This window comes from Ambystoma mexicanum, chromosome 4p (genome assembly GCF_040938575.1).
Source record: "Ambystoma mexicanum isolate Mex_15411 chromosome 4p, UKY_AmexF1_1, whole genome shotgun sequence".
NCBI classification, from domain to species: Eukaryota; Metazoa; Chordata; class Amphibia; order Caudata; family Ambystomatidae; genus Ambystoma; species Ambystoma mexicanum.
The window spans coordinates 159,743,107-159,770,108 of record NC_090927.1 but is presented as its reverse complement, the minus strand read 5'-3'; the positions used below and the strand labels follow the sequence as shown (position 1 = coordinate 159,770,108).

Here is a 27,002-nt window from a genome sequence, read left to right as displayed (position 1 = left end):
CTAACAGCAAATCGACCGATGCAAGCAGCCATTTTCAAAATCAAGAAATTCCAGTATGCAGAAAGATTCATGACAGCAGCAAGTCCACAGAAGAAAATATTTCAAAATCTTCAAAGAAATAAAATAGCACCCCATCCCTTCCCAGAAACTCTGCAATGGCACCCCATCCCTTCCCAGAAACTCTGCAATGGCACCCCACCCCTTCCAAGAAACTCTGCAATGGCACCCCACCCCTTCCCAGAAATTCTGCAATGGCACCCCTTCCATTCCCAGAAACTCTTCAATGGCACCCCTTCCCTTCCCAGAAACTCTGCAATGGCACCCCACCCCTTCCAAGAAACTCTGCAATGGCACTCCACCCCTTCCCAGAAATTCTGCAATGGCACCCCTTCCATTCCCAGAAACCCTTCAATGGCACCCCTTCCCTTCCCAGAAACTCTGCAATGGCACCCCACCCCTTCCAAGAAACTCTGCAATGGCACCCCACCCCATCCCAGAATCTCTGCAATGGCACCCCATCCCTTCCCAGAAACTCTGCAATGGCACCCCACCCCTTCCAAGAAACTCTGCAATGGCACCCCAACCCTTCCCAGAATCTCTGCAATGGCACCCCATCCCTTCCCAGAATCTCTGCAATGGCACCCCATCCCTTCCCAGAAATTCTGCAATGGCACCCCTTCCATTCCCAGAAACTCTTCAATGGCACCCCTTCCCTTCCCAGAAACTTTGCAATGGCACCCCATCCCTTCTCAGAAACTCTGCAATAGCACCCACCCCTTCCCAGAAACTCTGCAATGGCACCACATCCATTCCCAGAAACTCTTCAATGGCATCCCATCCCTTCCTAGAAACTCTTCAAGGGCACCCCATCCCTTCCCTGCAATAGCTCCCCATCCCTCCCCAGAAACTCTGCAATGGCACCCCATCCCTTCCCAGAAAGTCTGCAATGGCACCCAATCAGTTCCCAGTAACTCTGCAAAAGCACCCCATCCCTTCCTGGAAACTCTACAATGGCATCTTAGGCCATTTCAGAAACACTATCAGCAGCTTTCACGAAGCCCTTAATACACCCGCCTCACATACAATAAACAGCCTGCCCGATACAGAAAACCAGACAGCACCAAGAGAACTCAATCATTTCAGACCAATTATAAGAGAGCCTTTTTCAAGCTGAGGAGAGAGACTGATATGGTGTTACTCCCGCCAGGTCTGACCTGGCGGGAGTAACACCACCCGCCTGCAGGCGGAAATGGAAACATTGGCTCCGTCATAGACGGAACCAGTGTATCTATTGTCCCCATCCCCATGGAGTCCTATGGAACTCCATGGGAATGGGGATTTACGGAATTCCGCCTCTGGAATTACCGGGTCACTGGGGTTGTAATGCCCCGGTTATTCCGGCAATCACGGAGGCGGAATGGTATTACGGGTCCGCCGGCAGCCTGCCGTTTTTTCTGGCACGGCTACCGCCGGACTCATAATGAGACCCATTGACTTTAAAGCACTCTACAGAACACACAGTGCACCACATGGGCATTGAGCAGAATTCCATTTGAGCAAAAATCCCCCTCAACCAACCCACTCAGGACCCTTACACCTGGCAATGAAATGACATGCACATCGAAGCCAGGGACTGTAAGAAAAGCAAATACGGATGTACAGCTTTCTTCACCACAGTAGCAAAACTGTGGAACTACATCCCGAACGAAATCTGGGCAACAGAAGACCACTTAACATTTAGAATAAACTGGTATAGAGACATACTCGCAACCCAGGATTGGCAACACAACTGCCACCATTCCACAACATTTCACCACTTCAAAAACAACGCACCACAATGAGCACATTTTCAACAAGGAACAACACAACACAAACCCACATTTCAGCAACACAACTGCCACCATTCCACAACATTTCACCACTTCAAAAACAACGCACCACAATGAGCACATTTTCAACAAGGAACAACACAACATAAACCCACATTTCAGCAACACAACTGCCACCATTCCACAACATTTCACCACTTCAAAAACAACGCACCACAATGAGCACATTTTCAACAAGGAACAACACAACACAAACCCACATTTCAGCAACACAACTGCCACCATTCCACAACATTTCACCACTTCAAAAACAACGCACCACAATGAGCACATTTTCAACAAGGAACAACACAACACAAACCCACATTTCAGCAACTCAGCCTCATTGTATTTGGTTATTTACAAGGCGCTTAATACCCAGAGCTTTCTAAGTGCGGACCCGGGGATCGAACCTCTGTTGTTCTGTGTCATCTTCCTTCCAACGCGAGCATGTTGCCCCTGAGCGGTCCTCCCGGCCCCGTTGGGCAACCATGACAAACAGGCACAGCCCTTCTTCCACCACCAGAAGACGCTCTTGCAATCAGACTTGGAACAAAACAACAAAAAGAAACAACAAAAAGAAAATACAAAAAGCAGACATCTAAAAACGTTGGACTAGTAGAGCTCACAGTATCCAGGACAAAAAACAACCTGCAACAATGAGTGAAAGAAAAATGGCAGCAAGCCGCCATAAAGATTCCCCGCAAGACGACCTGGCACCCGCCCAACAAAAGCCCTGAATGAATAAAAGGCACAAACACTAGAGGTCACTAAATCTAGTTACCTAGAGAACATTCCACAAAGGCACAGCTGTTTAGCATCACCACATCATACAACCTGACAGTCCCCTAACAAACACATCCCACCAGAGAGAACACAAGAAACATACAGGACAGGGATAAACCTGCCGGAAAACTCTAATGGACCTGATCCATAACACTTTTGGACCAGGACACCACTCAAGCACAACCCATTAAAACTAAAATTAACCATTATTTATTCTCTAAAACATGTCTTGAAACCTGAAACTTAAAAAACTTAATCATCTGAAAAATGTCCCATCACCGAAACCAATGTGAAATCCAAGGTCATCAAACTAACTCGGCTGCAAACAAAGCACAAGGAACATAACCAACAAACAGTCTCATTTTTCATCTACCCTCACCAACACAAGCGGGTACACAAAGCCCTCAACCCACACTGATACAGTCACAACTCTACACCTCTCCAATAGACGTGTAAACCCACCCGCTGGCAAATACACACACAGGTCCTCCCCAAGCCCCCAGCTCTCCCACCGTGAAACAAAGCAACTCTGAGGTACCTATCACGACTCATCAAGAAAACGCACCCTCACAGACGCCCAATGCTCCTGGTTCTACACGCACCAACACTTAAGCACAACACCTTGTTTTTCCCCCTCTAGTCCCCTAATCAAGCCTTTTTGCATTTCAAATCCACGTGAGTGCCTGGGGACCCCGGAAATAGCAAAAGTGTCCAGTACAAATCGCAATACGATTATGCTAAAACCTGTAATGTCCTCCCTTTGGAACTGCAAAAAGCACCTCCCGCCAGTGGTGAACTGGCGGACAGGGAACTCTGGAGATGTCCCCGAGGCCTCTACTCCACGGGACACTTTTCTGTGTTCAATCTGTTTTTTTGCTTCTCATGCTCTCTCTCTGGCACCCCACCAGCGTATTTCCATCTCCTCTCATTGCCCCCCCCCCCCCACCCGAAGCAAAGAATGTTTCATAAAGATGACAGCATGTCACTCCTCACTTGTAACAAATGTCAGCCTTTTTTGTTATGTTCAATTTCTTGTTGATCCATTGCCAGGAACCAATGCATTGGAAAATGCACTATTTGGACCCATTGTTCCATGTTTTCTTGAGCAGTGGCCCGTAACTTAGAGGGGTTGTGCTTGCTCTCCGCCTTTGCGCACATGCTGTAATCCAGGGCCACTTTACCATGAGTTCCAGGGTCACCCCTTGCTCCCAGCCCAGGGGGGAGGGGGGTTGGAGTGCTAGCTCAAGTGTAGAGTGCTACACTTGGCTACAGGACGACGCTGCAAAACAGAAAAGGTGATGGCTGGAAGGTTTAGAAAGCATCTTAACCTTTGGCATTGCTCTGGGAAAACCTCCATTCACATTCTGGGGTAGCTCTGTAAATGTGGTCCCGCACTCATGATATTTGAACGAGGCCGGTCACTTGCCAGTGTATATGTGTGGTGTGCATTGCTGACCCTTCTGTTTCCCCCTTGCTGTGCCCTACAGGAGAACATGGGGACGCAGGCCAAGACCATGCGGTCGCAGGTGAAGAAGAACACGGTGAAGGACAAGCTCAAGCTGGTGCAGAATTTCCTGCATAAGCTTCGCTTCTTGGCAGACGAGGTGCGTGGCAGCAGAGAGCCTGTGTGGTCATGCTCAGGCCTGACCATCCTTGACTTGCCGGACAAGCTATCAGAGCTGCAGCTGGGGATACCCATTCAGGGACATTGATGCCTTTTAAAGTGCATTAGCTCATTGACATTAGTTAAACCTTCCAGCTTTGACATGCAGTCATTTAAGGGGCTCATATCGGCCCAGACAGCTGGCCTGCTGGGTTGGCCCTCGGAGAAGGATAGCTCAGAGGCAACGTGCTTGCCTTGGAAGCAAGGCGACACGAAGCAACACAGGTTCGATCCAGACATAATTCCTGGGGATCGAACCTGTGTTGCTTGGTGTCGTCTTGCTTCCAAGGCGAGCGCGTTGCCCCTGAGCTATCCTCCCCATACTGTATATCATTTACATTATCTGTCATCTTCCCCCTCGTCCATCCTAGCATGCCATCGCTTTGGTAAAGGTATACAGCAAGGGTCTGCAACCTTTGGCTCTCCAGATGTTTTGGACTACAACTCCCATCAGCACTACCAAGCACAGTGAAGGGTGGGGGATATACATACAGGGGTTGCCCAGGAAAACTGTTGTATTGTCGTGTGCAGCACTCTGTTCTCCAAGCTAACAATGTTGCACCACTCAATACAGAACATGCAAATAACAATGCACACATCTAAACCCTCTACACAATGAATTGTGTCAAAATAATGAAAGTGTGTGTTGAAGAATGGTGACACAGCAGTTGCGTAACTCAAATGTTGTTAAAGTATAGAGCATGTAACAGACTTTAGACAGTCAAGCATTGCTCTCCAAGCGTTTAGTGGAGCAGCAGCGCCACCAAGTGTTTGCAAGGAATATTCACAAGACCTTCGCATAACAATCCTATAGCAATGGAGATACTTTATAATTATAATTGTTTTTTTTATAACACGCTTAATACTGAAGAGGTTTCTAAGAGCAGACCAGGGATTCGAACCTGTGTTTCGTGCGTTGCCACTGAGCTAAGTGTCACTTCATTGCATTGGATTTTGCAATGCACTATTCAATGTAAAATCATAAAATGTGCTTTTTTGCCTGTAAATTAGTATAGAAGCCTTGATGTGAAGAATATCGCTCTAATATGAGGAAGTCATTGCATCCTAGTTCCCTGTTCATTAATTAATTAATGGTAAGAGCTATATCAAGCATGATATGATAATGATATGATATATTTTATTTATATCGCGCCCATACACAAGTGTTCAGAGCACATGATGATTATAGTGTATAAACAGTACACATGATGTTTGACAATTTTAGAGAATTATGTCACACACTGTGTTTATGCAAATGATAAAAAAAAAGTTAAGTATAACCTATTGATCAATCTTTGAAAGGATTAAATAATGTGCAAAGAAGCTTTGCACTTTCTCTTTCGCAAAAATACAAGGATGTTTGCTAAGCACTTATAGCAAAATCTATAGGCCCTCATTACAAGTTATGCCGGTAGCCATGCCGCAATTTGCGGCATGTCTGCCGGCAAAACCGCATCCGTGTCCGTGTCCTCGGAATGAGGACTTACCGGACCATTCCGAGTTCGGATGGCCCGGTAATTCCTCACTCGAGGACACGGACACGGTTCATCCCCATTCCCATTTCAGCCCCCATAGGGCTGAATGGGAATGGAGGAGGGAGCAAACAACGGGCCATTACGAGATGGCCCGTTGTTTGCTCCCTCTTCCCCTCGCGGGACCCGGTATGCACGCCTGGTTTTCCCAGGCGTGCTTAACGTGTCCCGCGAGGGGAACTTGTAATGTGGCGGAACGGGTTGAACGGCACCGCAGCCTTTTACGGCGCCCTTTAATCCGTTCCGCCAGGGTCGTAATGAGGCCCATAGTGTGTCCAGGAGCACTAACCCACTGAGATAGTTTGAGGTTTTGCTAAAGCGATGTTCCTCACTCGGCACGTGCATGCCTGCATATCATGATCAGTCAGTCTGAAAATCCAAGACCTCCCACGGATGCAGGACACTCAGTCCACGGCCCATGCTACGCAAAACCAACCTGCAAGAGTGAATTATGTCTAGAGCTAAACCTGAATTGAGATTTTGAATAAATGGTAGGAGGGCCACTGGTTGCCACCAGACTCTAACACTGTTTCTGCCGTCTGAGATCCCGGTGCCACCAGGACATTACAAGTCCCGGCGGCCCGGGATATCAGGCAGTGGAAAATGTTAGTCCCCATTCCTGTGGTGTACGAATGGGGACTCAGAAGCACCGTCATTGTTGCTAACGGTACCAGTGCTTCTGTGACAACTCTGCGGGCAGATGGCGTTACGCTCTGCAGGTAAGACCTTTTGGGCGCAACGGCCCCGACTTTCAGAGTTCTAGTGTGGTGGTCTGGAAAGGGTCCCACTACGGGGCTACCGGCACCCTTATTTCCGGACCGCCACGCTTGTAATGAGGATCAGGGCCCCATTACAGTGCATAAATATTAAGACCTTGCTGCTGGAAGACCAAAGTGTACCTGCCACTGAATTATTAGCAGCCTACATTATTGTGGAGCTAAAACTTAATATGCACCCTTTTACTGCCACTGGTTGTTTACTCTCTGTAGACTGTCAGGTAAGGACTGCAATGGACTGCACATTTCACATGCATGCAGCCACACATCAGTGATCCTTCAGCCACATCTCTGCACCCCACCTCCACCACGTGGCCATGCTGCAGTGACCCCGACCCAGAACGTGCCCACGTGTGTTGCGTGAGAAGTCCCAGGGAGAAAGGGGAAGCAAGGGGGGTAAGACACACTGCTTGCCCATTCTGACATCAGGAAACCCAAAGGAGAGACACTGAGTCCCCTGCTCCCTTTATTCATGTAATTTTCAGTCTGTTAACACGTGTAAATAAAAACTCTATACTGTAGAGCTCATTTATTGAATGCTGTGACAAATAATACCCACAATTTGGTGACAGAGAAAGGGGTTTTACACAGCGACGTTACTCAAGAACAGACATTGAGACAAAGTAATGAAAAGATACGACAAGCGACGGTACCCCCTAAACACCTACAGTACCCCAGTAGCCCTAATATACAGTGGCAGCAATGGCCTCAGAGTTTCAAGGTATACATGGAAGCATCAGGCCTACAAGAGTCCAGTGGGAAGAGAAAAGTGGCAGTGTTAGTAAATGAGCTCGGAATAGATGGGAGGACTTGCAGCATATTCCAGACCCGGCCAATAGAAAAGGAGTCATGGATGAGACATGGAGAGCCTCCAGGAGTGAGCGCAGAAAAGGCTGGCAAGAGATCTGTCAAGAAAAGCAACGAGCCCCACTCGACAGCTGTCTCACACTAGTAAGAAAACTAGGGAAAGACTGTCGATTTGGTGAGACATTAGACACCAGGCTGAAGGACTCGTTAGTGGTAGGCAGCGGAAGGGCCAACATGCTCGAGATGTTACAATGAAAGCATCCCACGCAGGAGCAAATACTAACACCTTTGCACAGGATGGAAGAGAGCACGCTGCACAAGCTGAGGGGCCCGAAGCACATGAAAGACAAAGAGACACTGAGAGTAAAGGAAGTCAAAGGGAAACCGGCGAGGAGAGAAGGAACGTATAAAGGAGCAAAGATCATCAAGGTGAAAGGAGAAAATATTGAAGGGAGTAACGGCAAAGGCGTGACTGTTTCACGTGGGGTATCCAGAGCTACATGGCAACAGCAGAGAGTGCCCGGTGGCAAGCAAGAAGTGTGCCAAAAGCCAAAGAATGGGCCACTTTGCTAAACTGTGCAGTTAAGCAGGAAGAGGTGGAGACAAACATTAGCAGCCACTCAAGAGAAGAAGAAGAAGAAAGACCGGTGAGAATGCTGGGTGTGAAAGTCAAGAGGGAGAGGAAAATCAAGAAAACCAACTGTATAAAATTGAGCTTTCACATTGCGCTTCATGCCGGAGACCAGCCTCTAAGCTGCATGCCTTCTGGACCTCCCGAAGTCAAAGCAGATGAGAATGATGGTGGACCCAGGAGCAGATAATAGCCAACGAGCTGTACTTAGAGCTATGGAGCAAAGGCGAGAACATATTGAAGAGAACCAAGATTAATACAGGGGCATATGGGGGCAAGGAAATGAAAGATATCGAATCCATGATAACAGGCATAACAAGACTCCCAAATAGAGCTGGCAAATCCAAGCTGATCTGGTCAACAACATGGATCCTAGTGCGACAGATCAAGTCATTACAGTAATGGTGAGAGAACCTGTGAGTGCATTAGAGAAATATGCCGAAGTATTTCCCCCCCCTCGTTCAGGACATTGAAGAGATACAAGCGCAACATAAAATTGAAAGATGGAGTGATACCAGTCAACCAAAGAGTCAGGCTGATTCCGGTGACAGTGAGGGAAGAACTAAAAACATGATGTAGAGCCTACTGAACGAAGGAATCATAGAAACATACGCAGCACAATGGTGGCTGCAATTTAGAATCTGCACCGACCTCTGCGCATTGATCCAAGTGGTGGTAAGTGACAAATTCCCATTACCCAACAGAAATGATATTGTCACTGAGAGAAGCGGAAGTGTTTTCAAATGGACATTGCTGGCACATATCACCAAGTAAGACCTAACCTTACGTCATTCTGATTAATGGTGCCTCCAAAGAAGAACACGGCGCAGTTCTAAATGAAGGACTAAAGAGAATGAGTTCCATCTGAAAAGGGACAAGTGCAAATCCAACAAAGCAAGCCTGGACCTCTTGGGGAACTCAGTCTCGACCAAGGGAATAGAGCCCAAAGAAAGCCTGGTGAATGGCATAGAAAACGTGTCTGAACTAGCGAACAAAGAGCAACTAAAGTCCTTAACGGGCATGGTGGACAATTACACCATGGTCGTAGTTACTGAGAAAAGGAGAATCGTAGGATGGGCCCAAAAACCACAGCGAATCATCCAAGGGGATAAATAGTGACATTGTCAATGCACCGAACCTGAAGCCCTTCAGTGCAAAACACAAAAATGCAATAGTAGGGGTGTACAGTGCATTTGAGATAGGGGAACCACTGATGGAGACTGGAAGAGAAGGACTATACATGGTAGCATTTGCATTAAAGTGTTGATGTAAAGCGAGCAGTACTACTGTGGCAAAGAGGGATGCTAGTGTGCCCCTGGGGGGCTCTGGTTAGACTATACACCATTAGTGAACATATTGGGATCGAGAAACACAGGAAATCAAACACCCAGACTGGTATGGTTAGCTTTGAAGTTGCAAGAATACAGCTTCAAAAGAGACCACATGACAGGATGGCAAAATCACCCAGCAGAATGTCTGTCATGGTTAGAGGTAAAGAAAAGCACACATATGATCCATGTTTGAAAGAAGAGTGCGTGGGAGCCATGATGTTGGACGTAGACAATCTAAGAGCCACTGCAGTAACCTCAGAAGAATGTTATTGAGAGCCGCGGGAAGATAGGTTGCCACAAAAGGCAATAGAATTCACAGAAAATGGGTGGTCCTGTGAGAATTCACTTCCGCAAGAAATGCAAAACAACTAGAAGGTGTCAGCAGAATGCATATTCCCAATGGTACAGTGATAAGAAATGGCACAATGATACCACCCAATGCCTTTAGAAAAGAGTCATACTCCTGGGTCTAGACGGACACATAGGTATCACCTTAACAAACCACAGGATACAGGAGCTTTTTTGGTGGTCCTTGATGGACTCAGTAATGGAGAGAATGGTGAGTGTCTAATGAGCATGCAAAGGAGACAAGAGACTAACAAGCAGGCCAACTCCACTCCTAAATGTATTATGGGAAGACGAACCCCATGCTCAGGTAGGAGATGACTTCATAGGCCTCATGGACTACATGTTGGAGGAACAGAAGCATGGATCACTCCTGGTGGCCCGTTCATCAAAGAGGATAGAATGGAAGTTGCAAAGGAAGATTAAGGCCAAAACCAAAATAAAATTGTTTGAAGAAGTGTTTTGAAGAGAAGGAACCCCTAATAACCTAGAGACAGACAACAGAGTCCAATTCAATTCTGAAGACATGAGGAACTACCTAGGAAAGAATGATGGTTAGCACAAAAAGACACACTTTATTGCCCACAAGGGAACAGACCGGTGTAGAGGTTGAACTGATACATCAAGGGTATATTGCAAGCAGCGAACGGCAGCGTACTAGACTGTGGGGAAGAAGCACACAAGGAAAAGTGACCCACGGAACCATTCTCAACAGCACGACATGATGAGAAGAAGACAAGCCAACACTAAACTATCGCCTTCCTCGATAGGAAGCAGCAATGATGAGCGCAAAGAAAATGAAGCACAAGCATGAGAACTAGTGCAGAACCTGCAAAGAAGATGAAATAAAATTCATGACAAATGGAAAGCAATGAGAACTAATGATCTACCGAGAGGTGATTCAATCAAAGTGAGATGACTGCACAAAGACTGCGTGACCCATTCTAGCTACAGTGTCCTGTGAGGGTGTAGGAGTAAGAGAAGGACACACTAGTGGCATGTTGATTGGCAAAGACTTTTATTAACAACAAAATTTGGGAGAAGTTGGAGGAAAAGCTAACTGACCTCTAACAGGGGTTTCTCTTCCTCAACAAAACTAGCTAATGGAAACGGTGTGTGACAGAATGTCCCAAAGCAAAGTTTGCCGTCCTGTCTCCAAATCCTAACCTATCCTTCACAAACTTAACTTAGTAAAATATGCTAAGGGAAATGTCTCTTGGCTGTCTGCCTGTAGCCCAGCTTTGCAGTTCAAAACATAAGTTCCAAAAGGTGTAGAAAGCAAAACAAAAGTTCCACACTACTCAAGGGGTTAATTCGCTTTGCCCAGAGTCTTTCTGGCTTTATCTAAAATGGTAGAAAAGCAACCAGAGAGTGCTACAAGACTCCAGGGGTTAATTTGGTTTCCCCAAAGTCTTGCCAACCTTCTTGGTTGGCCTGACTCGCAGGCCCGATGATAAAGATAGAATGACCTGGAAACCTTTCCCAAGCCGTCTTGAGGGACCCAGACCCTTTGTGAGCAGACCTGGCTCCTAGGTACTGCGACAAAGAAGAGAAACCTGGATGCCTTTTTCCAAGCTGTGCTGTGGGCCCAAGACCCTTGCTCAGTACCCCCTTCTTAGTCTTGGTTTACTATCCTGCCAAGGTCTCTGGGCCCGATCGTGCATGGAGGCTTTGACTTTCTCTTTGTCATTATCACGGTGCACCTCCCCAGTGTGGGTCCCAGACCCCATTCGCGTTCTTAAGTTCACAGTTCTCTTTGGGTCCCAGCTGTGGTTTAATCTCTTGCCAAGGTCTTTGATCAAGTGCAAAGTTTGCATCTTTTCTTATCATGATTTTGAAAGTGTTCTCCCAATAAATGTCCCATACCCCATTCACTGTGCTTCTATGTGCTGGCCATCATTCAGGTAACTTAGGCCTTACTTTATTTAAGGTTCTTTGCGTCCTCTGCGTCAACCCAAACCCGGGTTGGCCACCCTAGCCTTCTTCGGTCTTCCGCAAGCCTCTCCAGCAGCCAGACAGCAGCCAGACGGTGGGTTTGCTGCACTCCATCAGCCTTTGTTCCCGCAGAAAGCATTTCCTCCTCCAGGGGAAGCTTCTTGCTTCGTGGCATGGGTGTACTTTTGTACTGTTAGGGGTTGGACAACAGTATTTGCCCCCCCCCCTGCAACTTTCGTGACACACCATTTTGTCCCCTTCATTTTGCAGGGGCCCCTTTTCTTTAGATGTCATGTCCAACCCCCCCAGCATTTTCAGCAAAGTTAATCCACTGCTTCGTGGAACCTTTGCGTATGTGCTCCTTTCCACAACTACATCTGCTTCTCTGGTCTGACCTTCCTCGCGTAGCTTGCCAGGCTCCTGGTCCATGCCAAGAGGTAGAAGAGGCCATTGTTGGGTTCCCTCTCTCATTTTTGATGATGGCGGGCACATCAGTTGATTTTAACAACTAGACCAAATGCTTTGGTTCTCAGCATTAATCCTCATTGCTCTTGTCCTCTTTTTTATGTCAGTACTGTCAAAGAATATGTTATGGGTATTTTCCTTCTCTGTAGGTTTTACTTTAGATGTGTGACAAAGGTATATTGGGTAGCTGATGGGAGGGTAAGAGAGGGTTTTATTGGGAAGGTGGGAGGGTCCCAAGGGAAACTGCATTCTTCCAAGCGGGTCACTACTCTCAATGGTGTCGTCCCTCCCTATGAGATCTTCCCGCAGAGTACCACCCTGTAAGGAACTCATGGTGGCAACAGTAAAGACAGACACAAGTAATCACAGTTCAAGAGTGTTTATTGAACTTTATAATGGGTGGGATAAACACATACTTTAAACCCAAATCTAAGATGGGAGCAAGCTACCACCATCAAATAATAATAAGGCAGTCCTAGTGGTGTCTTGTCAAATAAAAAGGGCCTATACTCAAAAACCTATTGCCAATCCTTACTGCTAAATTACCAAAAATACGTGTGGGATTATGTTTACCAGAAAAGAAAGAAGTGTTCACAAAATGAAAAGTCACGATGGTATGGCCAGGGTCTCCCTTCCCCGCATTTCACGCACGGGGCAAGGCGGGACTTCTGAGCACAGCACACTGCTGGGCCTCATTAGCACGAGGTTCACAGTTCCAATTCAACCATATCAAAACCTTCAAAAGCTAATTTGCTTTCCTGACAAAAGTCTCTTGCCTTAGAAGGCCTGCATATTTACAGTGACAAACAAACAAAAAGTTATTTCAGTGATCTTGCACCTTGGGCGATTGCTATTTGCCCCAGGATCTCCCTCTGGCGGGCTTGGATCCTTCTTCTCGGAATCGTTCCAAAAATCGTACCAAAAATGTCTCCCTCACAATTACGACAGCCGAAAATGCAGACTTTTTTTTTGGACCACCCTTACACCAAATATATATGTGGGGGGTATAGAATATAATATTAATATGGGGGCGGGTTGTGGGGGGTCTCCCCCGCAATAATCACATAGATCTTTTCAAACAGTTTATGTATTTCTAGCACAGTTCATGCATTGCTCATTTTTATCAGAAAGCAGGGTTTCTCTTTTCCTAGCTTTCTTTCGGCATCCCTCTGTCGGGTTTACACTTGCCTTCTTCCACAGTTCACAATCTTATCGGAAAGCGGGGTTCCCTTCCCCTAGCTTTCCTCTGGTAACGGGTCAGACTTTCGATTGTACAAGGGATTTGACGTGCCCCTTGTAGGACCACTCTGAAGCCTCTCTCCACCCCCTCCTAGGGCCTTCTGGTTCTTGTATTTTCAAAAACAGGTCCCGGTCAGAGTCTCTGGGGTTTCTTTAAAGTTCAAACATACACACAAGTTATTTCTGTTTCAAATTCCTTGCGTTCAAAATATTGCTACTTGCAACCTTGGGCTCAACACAGTTTGGTTTGCTATCAGCTTCCTCCGACTCACCGGCAGTGGTGAACTTGTTGGTTTCTTTTCATCTCTGGAGTCAAGGATAGAACCATGGTAGCTAGCTTGCCTCTCCACCTGCGTTATCAATGTGGAAGGCCCCTGTGTACCGTTGATATCTGCTGCTCCGCACGCCAGCTGTAACTCCCGGTCTTACGATTTCCCATTCTGAGACTGCACAGGTTTGAGTAATGAAAGGCAAGGGTAATCTGCCCTTCGACGCCCTTCCAGGTGTCTGCGCCTTTCTCCTCTGTTTGAAATGCCAGTTTGGTGTAGCTGTCTCCTCATGCGTTCGACATTGCTCGAAGTATGCTTTTGTGCTCCGCCTTTTATCCCTGTGGGGAAGGTAAAGGGCCTGACTCTGCCTGACCCGTGTGCTGGAACATGTCAGGTAAACAGCTCTGGTGTTAGTCTATTGTCTGTTACTGTGTAAGAAAGTGTTTGTGTGGGAAAAGGAGGGTAGAGCTTCTAAATATCTGATAGGGTAGGATGGCAAAAAGGTGTTACTGGGAAGGGGATAACGCATCTCAACCCTCACTGTCCCACTTCCACTCCCCAAAGGCCCCTTACCCAGGTGATCCTCCCCCACTGGTCCACCCCCAGGAACTGGATCCAATAGCGATGGCCGTGCCCTGGCCACCTGGATGACAGATCTCCGGGGACCAGCGGATGAGACACCTTCAAGTTTCTCACAAACCCCAGGGGGATTATTGGGTAGCAGCCTCACCTCCCTGACCTCATGGAAAGGAGCTCCCCCTTCTAAAGCAGTGATGACACCATGGGATTCGTCACAGTCCCCATTCAGATAAGCAAAACCGAAGAGTGCTACGTAAAGACTTCTAATGGCCAAAAATGGAATATGTAGAGAGTAGAACTATACTAATGAAGCAAACAAAAGAATTGAGAAGAACATGGGACTGAGAACATAGAGAGAGAAGAGAAGAGAGACAAGAAAGTCATCCATGATAGGGCAACCTTACCCAGGTTCTCCATACCCTTAACCCCAACATTTGCCCTAGATGTGGGCAGTGGGGTAAAACATATCTGTGCTTGGATGGGGCTAGAGGTCAAACGGGCTTGTTAATATTGAAAAACTAGACTGGTTTTGTAAGGGAGAGAGGTCTGGGGAGTTGTGCAACGAGGGTGCATGGATGAATAATGCCTATTTATCTGGCTCCTGGTCAGTTACTGTGGGCAACAGAGCCCTGTGCACTGATCGAGGCTTTGTACATCTCCCACAACAAATATACATTGTCATTAGAGCATTGAAAACAATGAGGAGCAATGCACCGTCACTGTAACTCATTATGATGGTTCCATTGATAAGAAGATTTCGAACTCATGTAGCCGCCTCAAATAGGTTCCTGGGCACTGCCTAAACACACATCTTATTTTGCTCCTTTATCAAGCAACATGGTTCAAAGGAACCTTAGTGTGTCCTTACATGAAATCAAACCATAGTGCTCATTACAAGTATCCCGGTCCGGAAAGAGTGGTGCCGGTAAGCTACCGGCACGCTCTTTCCGGACCGGCATATTACAGGTCTGCCTGCCAGAGCCGCTGTGCCCGACAGGTCTGACCCTGCTGGGCACAGTGGCCACGGAAGGCACACCCGTCACGGAAGCACTGGTGCCGGTCCCGAGTGCACCGGTGACTCATATGGAATGGGGACTTACAATTTACCGGCGTCTGACTTTCCAGGCCGCCGGGGTTTTAATCTCCCGGTGGCACTGGGAAGTCAGGGGCCAGTAAATATTTGCAGGTCTGGCTGCAACGCGCCGGTAGCACCGGCATGGTAACCGTCAGACCCATAATGAGCCCAATTTTCAGTCTTTAACTACTGACCTCCCACCAGACAATTGGAATTTTCGCAGAGTGCTTACATCTTTTTTGGGATATTTTTGATACATTGGTTCTTAACCGATAACACCACAATGTGGTGTGGTTTTTATGTTTTTTTCATTTATACTTTAAAAAAAGGTATGTTCAATGTCCTTTGTCCCTGGCATTGTGGATACCATCATGCATGCATGTAATCTTTAGGATAGTGGGCACATTTAATGAATGTTTCATAATCAGAGGCACGGCCATTAAATTGTAACATGTTAAATAGAAATGTCTAGGCTATTAGACTGTAGCCATGAGAGGAGGCTCAGTTTTTAATCATGAGAGGAGGCCCAGTTCTTAAGTATGAGAGAAGGCCCAGTTCTTAAGTATGAGAGGAGGCCCAGTTCTTAATCATGAGAGGAGGCCCAGTTCTTAATTATGAGAGGAGGCCCAGTTCTTAATCATGAGAGGAGTCCCAGTTCTTATGTATGAGAGGAGGCCCAGTTCTTAATCATGAGAGGAGTCCCAGTTCTTATGTATGAGAGGAGGCCCAGTTCTTAATCATGAGAGGAGTCCCAGTTCTTATGTATGAGAGGAGGCCTAGTTCTTAAGCATGAGAGGAGGCCCAGTTCTTAATCATGAGAGGAACCCAACCATTGGTAGCACCGGCCCATTTCTTAATCATTGAGAGGAAGCCCACCCATGGTAGCACCAGCCCAGTTCTTAATAATTGAGAGGAGGCCCACCCATCTTAGCACCAGCCCAGTTCTTAATAATTGAGAGGAGGCCCACCCATGTTAGCACCAGCCCTGCTCTTAATAATGAGAAGAGGCCCACCCATGGTAGCACCAGCCCAGTTCTTAATCATATGTCAATTAATCAATCAACAACTTTATTTTGACAAATTAATTCCTAAACCAGTACACAATTAAAGGGAAATGCAACAGCATCATAGAACTTGAATCATGAGCTTATAGACACATACAAATTCAATGTTTTGCCAAGGACAGTAACTTACAGACAAGTAATGTCCTCTTCCATAGGACATTGTGCTAATACCTTAGCCTTTCTCATTAGATTGTTTCCTAGCCCAGCTCAAGTAACTGCTAGTAGCAAGAATGGCCAGTACATCTGCAGTATCAAAACACTTGGCCATTGCTTCGCTTAGTGTCCTGCAGCCGCAACTTAGAAACAGAGGCTTCAAGAAACGATTCCTCAAGGGCTAAGTCACCGAGCATAACAATAGGTAATGTTGGGCATTCTCCTGGGCCTCGCCGCAAAGAATGCAAGACGCCGGAATGCCCTCATTCCATTGTTGCCGAGGACAGCTGCAGGGAGAATTCCAACACAGAACATTAGATAAAGAGCCCTTTCCCATCTAGAGGGGAGATAATCCAGGTACTTGTCTCAGCCGACCTGTTTCTTAATGTCAAGATAATGGGCCAGTTGCTCTGATGCCCTGGATTTTGCCAAAATATCGTACTGGGCCTTGACCCCCTTCTGCACTCTTGACCACTTTCGTAGACACGGGGAGATATTACAGAAGGGTTTGACCAATACTCCCCCAAGCCCAACTGACCCAAATAGCTTCTCACATGGACCACCCATTTCAGAGAGGTACTCCCATGCTGGGACAAAACATCCATGACCATTTCTTTATATTTGCATAAGTGGTTATTTGACCTTGATCTGGCCCAATAAAGTCCGGGCGCAGTTTACAAATCTTCTCAAACCCTTCCAATCCAGTTTCCAGTAACACTGGGGTGTTCAGGGCAGTGGTGCGCAGCCCAGTGATATTTTTTAGAAATGTACTCACCACCACTGCAAGGGGCTTAATCTCTGCATGTCCCCAGAGTACATCCCCGTACAGTGCTGCCTGGCGTGCTTGTGCTTTATAGGCCTCCAACGAGACCATCATATGTGAATCGTCCTTGTTTCCACAGCCACAGCACAGTATCCCCGAGGTATTTGTCTGGATGATGAGCAATAATAAGCGAATCGCATACGCCCGCATCCCTTCCAAGGACATCCTCTACTCCATTGTGGATGAAGAGACAGGAAAGGACTGTGGCAAAGTGAAAACTGTCTTCCTCAAGGTACTGCATGTCACCACAGAGCTTACTTTATGAAATGAGAATGTCTTTATGTAAAAAGCTGTTTAATGATTGTTCTAACAGAATGTGACTAGATAACCACAGCAAAAAGAGTATCATTAAATAGCATTAAATAGCACCATTCTAAATTCCCAATTTTAAGATATACCCACCTAGTTGCAATATATTGTGCTTCAAGGCATGCTTTCATTTAGTTAGGATCTGCTTTAAAGTTTGAAAACTAAATGCCCAGGAACTGGCAAAGGATATGGAAAAGGAAAATAAGCTAAGAAAAGTTTGCATTTAATGTCTCAAAATGTAAGAAGAGGATTAGTATTTACTAATGTTGTGGTACCTGTCCTAGAGATGTAACCGCAATTTGTTCCAAGTATGAATGAATGTACTATCAAGAAAAAATGACCACACATATCAGTGTTTGTTGTCTGGGTATTATATAACCATTCACATTTGTGCATTAAAAATATGTAATCTCAATGTATAGAAACAATTGTCATGGTTTGTATCACCCCTACCTCCATAGCCTTCCTGCCACCCCCAGGGGAGTGTCTGTGTAGGGGTAGGTAAAGACCTGTACCTGTCACTGTGCAACAGTAAAGAGAGCAGGCAATAACCCCTGCAATAGACACCGCTCTCAATTGCCACCACACACATATATTTGTATTGATAGTCCACTGCTCACATCATCCATTAACCCTTGGTGTGAATAAAAAGACATGTAGCTTGTATAACACATCAAAACACAGTCGTTCAAATAGATGCCCCACACTTAATATTAATGTTCAAATACTTGGCACTCAGTAATGAACACTCAATGAATGCTTCTTACACTCTCATGTAAAAAATACATCTTTTAATTGGGAGACATTTGTAATACAGAAAGATTGCCATTATTATTATCACTATGCACAACACACCTAAAATGCAATGTATGATTCATTGAATAGCTGAACTATTGTCAATTGCCCCTACCTCAAATTAAGACTGATCCATCTTCTCCAAGAAATCAAAGTCACCTTAAAAAACAACTACCTGTCTCCCCAAGTTGCGATAGGTGACCTAACAGATCAGGCTAGGTAATCTAGCATCTGCTTAACCAAATCATGATAGGCAATCTCATAGAGGCATCTGCCTCAATCAATATCTTTCTCAATGTGATATCAAATGAAGGGTAAAAGGCCTTCTCATACTCACTAACTGTAAATGGTAGGGAGTTGAAGAGGGACAGACAAGACTGGATGCCTGGAAATATCAAACAAAAATAGAAAAATCGAAATAATTAATACATTGGAAAAATTCCAAAAAGGCACCTATTACCGCACCATGGAGTTTTCATCAATAAAGCACCAACATAGGATTAAATGCTTTAAAAAGAATTAAATGTCCATTGGGCTTACTGGTGCCAGCATATAGCCAATCCAGAATATAGCCAATCCAGAATAAGGTGTCTGCTCTTAGGCTATGAGCTGAAGTGCCTTGAAGGGAAAAAGCAAAGGCCTTTCCCCAATCCCCAATCAGCTCAAAACGCATTCATGTTCTGTCAAAGATGTTTCAAAATAGCCAAAATCCAGTTTGGGGCTTCAAATGTGCAATAAAATTAGAAGTGGGTGGACCCCTCCCACCTGGGAAGCCTTGCTGCTCTCCCTCTCCTTCCAGCCATCAGCGTCTGCCCCGTCTTCGTGCTAGCTCCGTCACCCCGAACAGCTGTGTGCAGAGGATGAGCTTACTCTGTTATATCCTCTCCTGGCCTTCCCTATTCCCCCTAGTCTACGCCTACTATCACTATCCTTCAATGGGTATTAGGGATTGTGCCAAACTCTTTATTTTATATGGCAGCACCTTTCTTGTGCAAAGACTGGCCAAGGACATGGTCCTAGGAATTGTTCCAACAATGTGCCAGTGAACTACAGATTCCTGTTTAATACTACAGAATAAAACTACAGAAAGAACTGCCTTTTGTAGTTCACATTGTTTGCCGTGATCTATGTTTTGTATTTTGCAAGTACATTGGCCTCCGTCCCAGAGTAAGCCTACATAGCAATGGACGGCAATGTTTACCCAAGAAGAGTGCGATGCCCAAGGCCACTGGCGCGCAACCTGGACTTGTGAAAAAACCTCTACTGTGCTTCATCGCAACATGAAAGAGCAAATTTCGCAGATTGCATTTCACTAAATATGAAAGTGTTTTCATTGCACTGTGCAGATAACAGGAAGGCATGGTCTGCGGCTCAGACCACATGCCATATTAAGCATGGCTAATATGGCCAGACATAGGGAATACATGTCAAAGGCTTATTGGCCAATGTAGGAATGCACTGAGAACACATAGGATTCTGTCTATCTTGGTCAGCCCCCAAATATACCATCTGCCATGTGCCACTCACCACAAAGAGTAAGAGCACATTGGAGCAGTGCTAAACGGGGCTGCGCAGAGTTTGGCTTACAATGGGCAATGCAACATTTTTTGATTTACAACTCTGCCGCCATGAGACTTCTTTGTCCGTTGTGCGTCTTCAGTGGCACAAGCAGCTCACATAGTGGATTTCTGCAGACTGCAGGCCCCGTTTATGCGCTGTGAAGACTACATCCCAGCAATTGGGTTAACATTGTTTCCTTTTGAGGACTGCAGCCCTCTGGGTATACTCCACAGAGCCACCATCCAGCTAGCTGGGATTACATGGTGGCCGTTTGAAAACTGCAATCCTCTGTATGTACTCTGCAAGACCACTATCTCCTCAGTTGGGTTTACATGGCAGCCCTCTGAGGATTGCAGGCCTCCATATATGCTTTGTGGCTCTAGCATCCCATTACCTGGGCTTACGTGATGGCATTCTGAGGAATGTAGGCATCTATACATGCCTGGTGGCGCCAGCAACCCAGCAGCCAGCTTTACATGGTGGCCTGGTGAAGACTGCAGGCCTGCTTACACACTGTGCATAGCCATGATCACAGCAGTAGGGTTCATGTGGTGGCCTGATGAGGACTGCAGGCCTTCTTCCACACTCTGCATAGCCACTGTCAGAGCAGTAGGGTTCATGTTGTGGCCTACTGAGGACTGCAGGCCTGCTCAAACACTCTGCATAGCCACGATCCCAGCAGATGGGTTCATGTGGTGGCCTGTGGATGGCTGCAGGGCTGCTCACACACTCTTCATAGCCATGTTCACAGCAGTTGGGTTCATGTGGTGGCCTGTGGATGGCTGCAGGGCTGCTCACACACTCTTCATAGCCATGATCCCAGCAGTTGGGTTCATGTGGTGGCCTGTGGATGGCTGCAGGGCTGCTCACACACTCTTCATAGCCATGGTCCCAGCAGTTGGGTTCATGTGGTGGCCTGCTGACAACTGCAGGCCTGCTAACACACTCTGCATAGCCACGCTCACAGCAGTTGCGTTCATGTTGTGGCCTACTGAGGACTGCAGGCCTGCTCAAACACTCTGCATAGCCACGATCCCAGCAGTTGGGTTCATGTGGTGGCCTGTGGATGGCTGCAGGCCTGCTCAAACACTCTGCATAGCCACGATCCCAGCAGTTGGGTTCATGTGGTGGCCTGTGGATGGATGCAGGGCTGCTCACACGCTCTGCATAGCCACAATCACAGCAGTTGGGTTCATGTGGTGACCTGCTGAGGACTGCAAGCCTACTCACTCACTCTGCATAGCCACTGTCAGAGGCAGTTGGGTCGTTGTGGTGGCCTGCTGAGGACTGCAAGCCTACTCACTCACTCTGCATAGCCACTGTCAGAGGCAGTGTCCATGTGGTGACTTGCTGAAGACTGCGGGCATTTATACAAGTCAGAGACCCGGCAGCGGGCTTACATGGTGGCCGATTGGATTTCCCAGAGCATAGTGATATTCCTGTTCCCTCTGATTTCCATTGCCTTTTTGACTCAGGCATAGTTGAGTGTCGGTAAGACAAAGGCATTCACTTGCGTATCAGAGGTGAGGTGCTGAACAACAGACCACACACACCACCAATGTATTCATCTGTCTTTCTACTCCACACCACATTCCTCCAGTAGCCTGTGTTTCCTCATATTTCTAAAATGCTAAAGGTGGAAATGAAGGCCGTTTTCGGTGAACTCCCGTTGCAAAGCATCCACGAGTGATTGAGTAAACGGCACATTTGTTTGCAGTGTATCCTATCTCCTTGGGTCTTTCTATGACCTCACTTGATGGCATTCCCATCAACATCTTTTGCCTTTTGCCTCATTGTCTTTTTCACTACTCTTTACATGTTCCCAGCTTCTTTTCAAGGGGCAAGATGCCGACGGCGTGCATTGCCCGGCTATGGGTCTGGAGCCCTATTTTGAAGGGTGGGGAATATTACAAGTCTTAATTCAGCCTGCAGGTGCTAGAAGTATCATGTCGGCCTAAATGCTAAGCCCATGTGTTTATTGCAGCTTAAATAAATTACAATTAGTTCAATATTGTGATAGCAGAATCCTAAAGCCAATACAAAAATATGAATTTGAACGTATCCTAACTCAGATGGATAAATGCAGAGTCCCATAGCCCTTCAATGCTGCATAAAATGCCTGCAGTGTAGAAAATGTACCACTATTGACCAGACAAGCTGATCAGGCATCTGGTACTACTGTCATACAAACAGTGTGTAGGTCCAGGGCTAAGGAGTAACCCTACCAGTGTGCTCTGGCATACTCTGCAATGTCCTACACATATCATTAATGTATTCAAGCTGGAAAATACCCCCATTCCTCACTTTCACAATGGGAGCCGGGAGGATTCAGAAACTGTGCGTAACTCTACTACATGTATTTTTGTTCTTAACATGCGCTGTACGGTATACAGAGTTAATAACGAAAAATAAATAACGACAAACATTTTCAGTGATACCCGAATAACGAAAAACAATTCGACATTTTTAATAAAAGTATATGTGGGGGTGGAGTAAGGTTGAGGGGCTTGGGGAGGGGTTAGTAAAGTGGGGAAATGGGGGGGCTTGGAGGGACCTCCCAAATTATAAATAAATACAACATTTGCAATTTTTTCATTATTTGGTTGTCGTTATTTATTGTCATTATAAACACATGGAACTGCGCTGTGGTGTTCCCTTTTCTCTTATCAAGGACCCCTGCACAAAAGGCGAATGTGACAGGACAACCCTGTAGCCAGGCAGAGCGAGCCACAGAGCGCAATGGTTGCTATCGCTTGCCTGCCCTCTCACTAGGCCTTCTCCACTAACACGTGTGTTTGATGCCTCCTCTCCCAGTTGCCTGGTAAGAGGGGCTTCGGGCCCGCAGGATGGACCGTACAAGCCAAGATGGAGATCTACCTGTGGTTGGGCCTGAACAAGCAGCGCAAAGACTTCCTGAGCGGCCTTCCCAGTGGATTTGAAGAAAACAAAGGAGCCAGAGGCCCCGGCTTGCAGTGCTTCCCACCCATCAGCCTGGCATACACAAGTAAGGGCCTGCTCCGGGTTCTGTGCTCCATTCCACAGAGTTGCCATTGTGTATTTTCTATATTGTGTATGTTTATTGGGAAATGACATTGCCCCATGTTAATCGTTAAAATGCCACAGCTACTTGAAACACTGGGTATTTTGGCTTCTCCACTACTAAGGCCCGAACTGGCATCCATTGTAGGTTGACCACAGAGTGTAGTAGGAAGTATGATGTCTACTCTCAATGGAAATTAATCCAGTATATTATCTTAACAACATTTATATGGGATAGATGTATTCTTCACTACTGCCATGTTGTGGATTTTAAGCTGGGTCCTTTTAACCTACAGGTAAGTTCCCTCTTATAAATATTTTTTTGAACCCAATATTGGGATATTAAAGTGGTATATATATGTAGATAGTGTTATATGGCTGGGGGCATGTGTAAGGCTTGGTGGAATGTAGAATGTTGTGGGTCGTCGTGGAAGGGAGTGAGACAGGAAGGTTCTGGAGAGGCGGTTGAGAGGTGAGTGGAGACGCGGAAGGCCAGAGACTTTGAACTGTGTTACTTAAGCGTACCAAACATCAATACATATGCTTACTGTCTAACCATCAGTGTATGCCTGACTTCATTAGTGTGGTGACGAGCTTGGAGTGGCCCCAGCTTTGATATATGTGCACAGGCAAGCGTACCTGCTTGATGAGGTGAGCCCGCCAGCTGTGTGCCGTGTGAGGCGGATAGCTGCAATGCTACCGGATCTCTGCCATTCTCTGCGCCGGCCGCCGTACTGGGCTAACAGAAATTACAAGTGTGCACATATGCATGTGAGGGTCAATTGTACGATGTGCGACTCACACTCTTGTAGATGGCAATTATCCTGTTGGATACCAAAAAAGCATCCATTCTGACTACAGTGATAATTGTTTCCTGTGGATATTGCGTGTGCATGAAGTATGTCCATGCAGAGCGTGCCTAGTCCAGTGATATGTAGGACATCTCCTGGCCCCACGAAAAAAAAGTGGTCCCAGTCAAAAATGGAATTTGTTCAGTATGTTATGGATAGGAAAATGTCATTACTGGTGCACTTCCTAGGATATGAGGGCCAGCGAATGTATGAGACTCTTCCTGAACTACTGGGAAGTGTAGACACACAAGAGAGGAATGAATTAGACATAGCAATTCCAAAACTTGATGCACACTTTAATCCAAAGCCGAGCACAATATGGGAACGTTATCATTTTGGAGTGCATGATCAAGAAGCTAATGAGAGCGTAGAAGAGTGCATCACAGCTTGATGACATTGGGATCATCGTGCAACTTTGGAAATTCCTTGGATGAACACATCCGTGATCAATTCATGATCCAGTGCAGCAACAACGGGAAACGTGGCGGGTTATGGCTAAAGGATGACCCGAACCTAGATTAAGTTATTGCCATTGAAAAGCGGGTTGAACACTTGATGGCTCGTGTATTTAAATTGATCCAATCAGAATGCAAGGAAGCACCGCCAGAAGTGCTCAAGGTTGGCACTGAGGACAAACCCAGGAGGAAATGCAAAAGGTGCACTGTCAGAAAGCTGGCGGAGATCATAAGAGTCACAAGCCTTTTCGTTGTTGCCAAGGGTTCCACCCTTAATGTGAGGGTTGCTTGTGACCCCAATTTCTCCCTCAACCTCCTGGTGTTTTCTTGTGGAGATCATAAGAATGACAAGACAGCATGACAAGACAGCATGCAAAGGGGGAAGGTCCCCCCTGGGTGAAGAGCGCTAATGTGTCAGGTGTGGAAGAAGAAGCCATCTGAAAAAGTAACATTGATATTGATATTCTATTTGTATCGCGCTCATACACAGGCGTTTCAGAGCACGAAAACATGTTCCAAGTGCCTAAAATGGGGACATTTTGCAAATTGGTGTAAAAATGTTCAAGTGGACTACAATGCTAATAGAAAAAGCCTATCATTTCTGATTGAGGAGGGGAGTGTGTCCTCTGAGGGGGAAGAAGAAGGAAATATAGATATAACGAAGAATATGATAGGGAGAGAGGAGTGTGAGGAAGAGTGTGAGAGTGCAAAAGCTGAGGTTAGGATGAATGGAGTAAAGATAAAGGTAATAGTGGATTCAGGAGCAAAAGTATCTCTCAAGCCAGGGAAGGTGTTCAAAAGGGCACTGAAAGGTGATGTGAATGCATTGTTACCACTGGACATAAAACCGGGCAGGTATAACACAGATTAAATAGACTTATTAGGTTATTTTATAGCAGAATTGGAGATTAAGGGTGTACATGACCAAGGAAAGTTTGTCGCTGTTGGGATGGTGTGAACAGAAACAGTTGTATATACAGCTGGATCTTAACACCTTTGACCAAGCATTGAATGTGGGACAAGGCTACCCCAGGAGGGACATAGAGAGCTACAAGCAAGTGTTTGCCAAGGATGTGGGAAGAGGGAAAGGAGTGAAACACCCCAATAGTTCTGAAAGAAGGGAGTGTGTCAGTAGCAGCAAACCCATGTACAGTTTTTCTGGTGTTGAGAGAGAGTGTGAAGGAGGAATGTTGTGCAAGGATGGGGATATAACGAGTGGGGTTGAGTGGGTCTCACCTTTGGTTGTGGTTAAAAAACAGAGTGGAGAGATTCCTCTATGTGCAAGCCGTAGGCAACTTGACAAGTGCGTTGCGCTGGAAAGGCATCCTCTACCAAATATCGCTGAAATCTGTCTATGGTAGGCATGGGAAAGGTATTTGCAAAGTTGGATCTTGCTTCCCTGTATCACCAGGTGGAATTGGAACCGCAGTTATGGAAGTGAACAGCTTTTGTATCACACAAAGGAATATTTCCGTTCTGGTTCTGGAGGATCCCAATCGGCTTAGGTTCGGCCTAGCCTGTGCTCCAAAAGATTATGTACACGCTGTTCAGTGGCATGAACAGAGCCACACTGTTGTCAGGATGACATATTGGTATGTGGAGAGGAAACAGAAGAACACAAAATGATTTCAGAGGAAGTGTTAAACATTTTAGAGGAGAGGGGAAGGACAGTGAGGAAGGATAAGCGTGTCTTCCAAGAAGAATTAGTGGAGTACTTAGGTCACAAGACATCTGTCGATGCTGTGAAACCGAATAAGGACATGGTTGATAGTATGAACAGGATAGAGTCACCAGTCGAAATGAGAATTGCGTTCATTTTTTGTACTGGTTGATTTCTACCACACGTTTGTCAAAAACCTTGCTGACAAAGTGACTGAAATGAGGAAATTGCTAAATAAAAAAGGGGTGGGCTTTGTAAGGAGCAGCACATAATGGATACGTTCCAAAGGACAAAGAAGGAAATAGACCTGCCAAAGGTGTTCAAATATTTTGATGCTAGTAGGAAGTGTACAATAGCGGTTGATGGTAGTGAGGTTGGCATTGGAGCAGTTTTGACCCAGATTGATAGTTGGGGAGAGGTTGGTTATTGCCCATGCTTCTACGGCCTTGCATGAACCAGAGAAGCGTTACTCAGTCCGGGAGAAAGAAGCTGTGGCGTATCACTGGTCCATGGAAAAAGTTTGTAACTTTGTGTGGGGTGCTGAGTTTATTTTGAGAACAGCCTTTGCCTTTGAAAGCAATTTTTTAATCCAAAGGATGAGATGTAGTGTCAAAGAGAGTTGCTGGTTGGGTGGCAAGGCTGCAAAGCCATGCATTTCAAACTGAAGTAATACAGGGAGTAAACATATTATGGCAGATCATGTGTCACAATTTGGTGGAAAGGAGGAAGATGTGAAAGTAGATGTGATCCTTCAAATTTGATTGGCTCTTGATAGCGTGATTAGTCATGTTGAATCGGAGCAAGCAATGTCAGAAGATAATAAAATGGCTTGTGCGGTAAAAGCTATGGAGCCAGGATGGGGACATAAGTGGAAATTAGTGGGAGAAGAAAGAGCATATTAGGAGGTGAGAGATGCACTATTTTGTATCAGTAGGGTAGAGTAGTTGTACCAAAAATGTTGATGCATAGATAAATGGACATTGTCCATGCTG

General features: G+C 46.1%; 1 protein-coding gene across 8 annotated transcripts in view; it reads left to right on the top strand.

Annotated features, from left to right (window-relative positions):
- Positions 1–27,002, top strand: part of OTOF (otoferlin) — a 1,702,209-nt gene that overhangs the window by 1,387,095 nt on the left and 288,112 nt on the right. For all 8 annotated transcript variants that reach the window (XM_069605607.1, XM_069605606.1, XM_069605604.1 and 5 more), the window contains 3 exons: positions 4,142–4,258; positions 17,421–17,573; positions 22,820–23,009. In XM_069605607.1, coding sequence (XP_069461708.1) covers positions 4,142–4,258; positions 17,421–17,573; positions 22,820–23,009 — 460 coding nt within the window. The remainder of the gene's footprint in view (positions 1–4,141; positions 4,259–17,420; positions 17,574–22,819; positions 23,010–27,002) is intronic.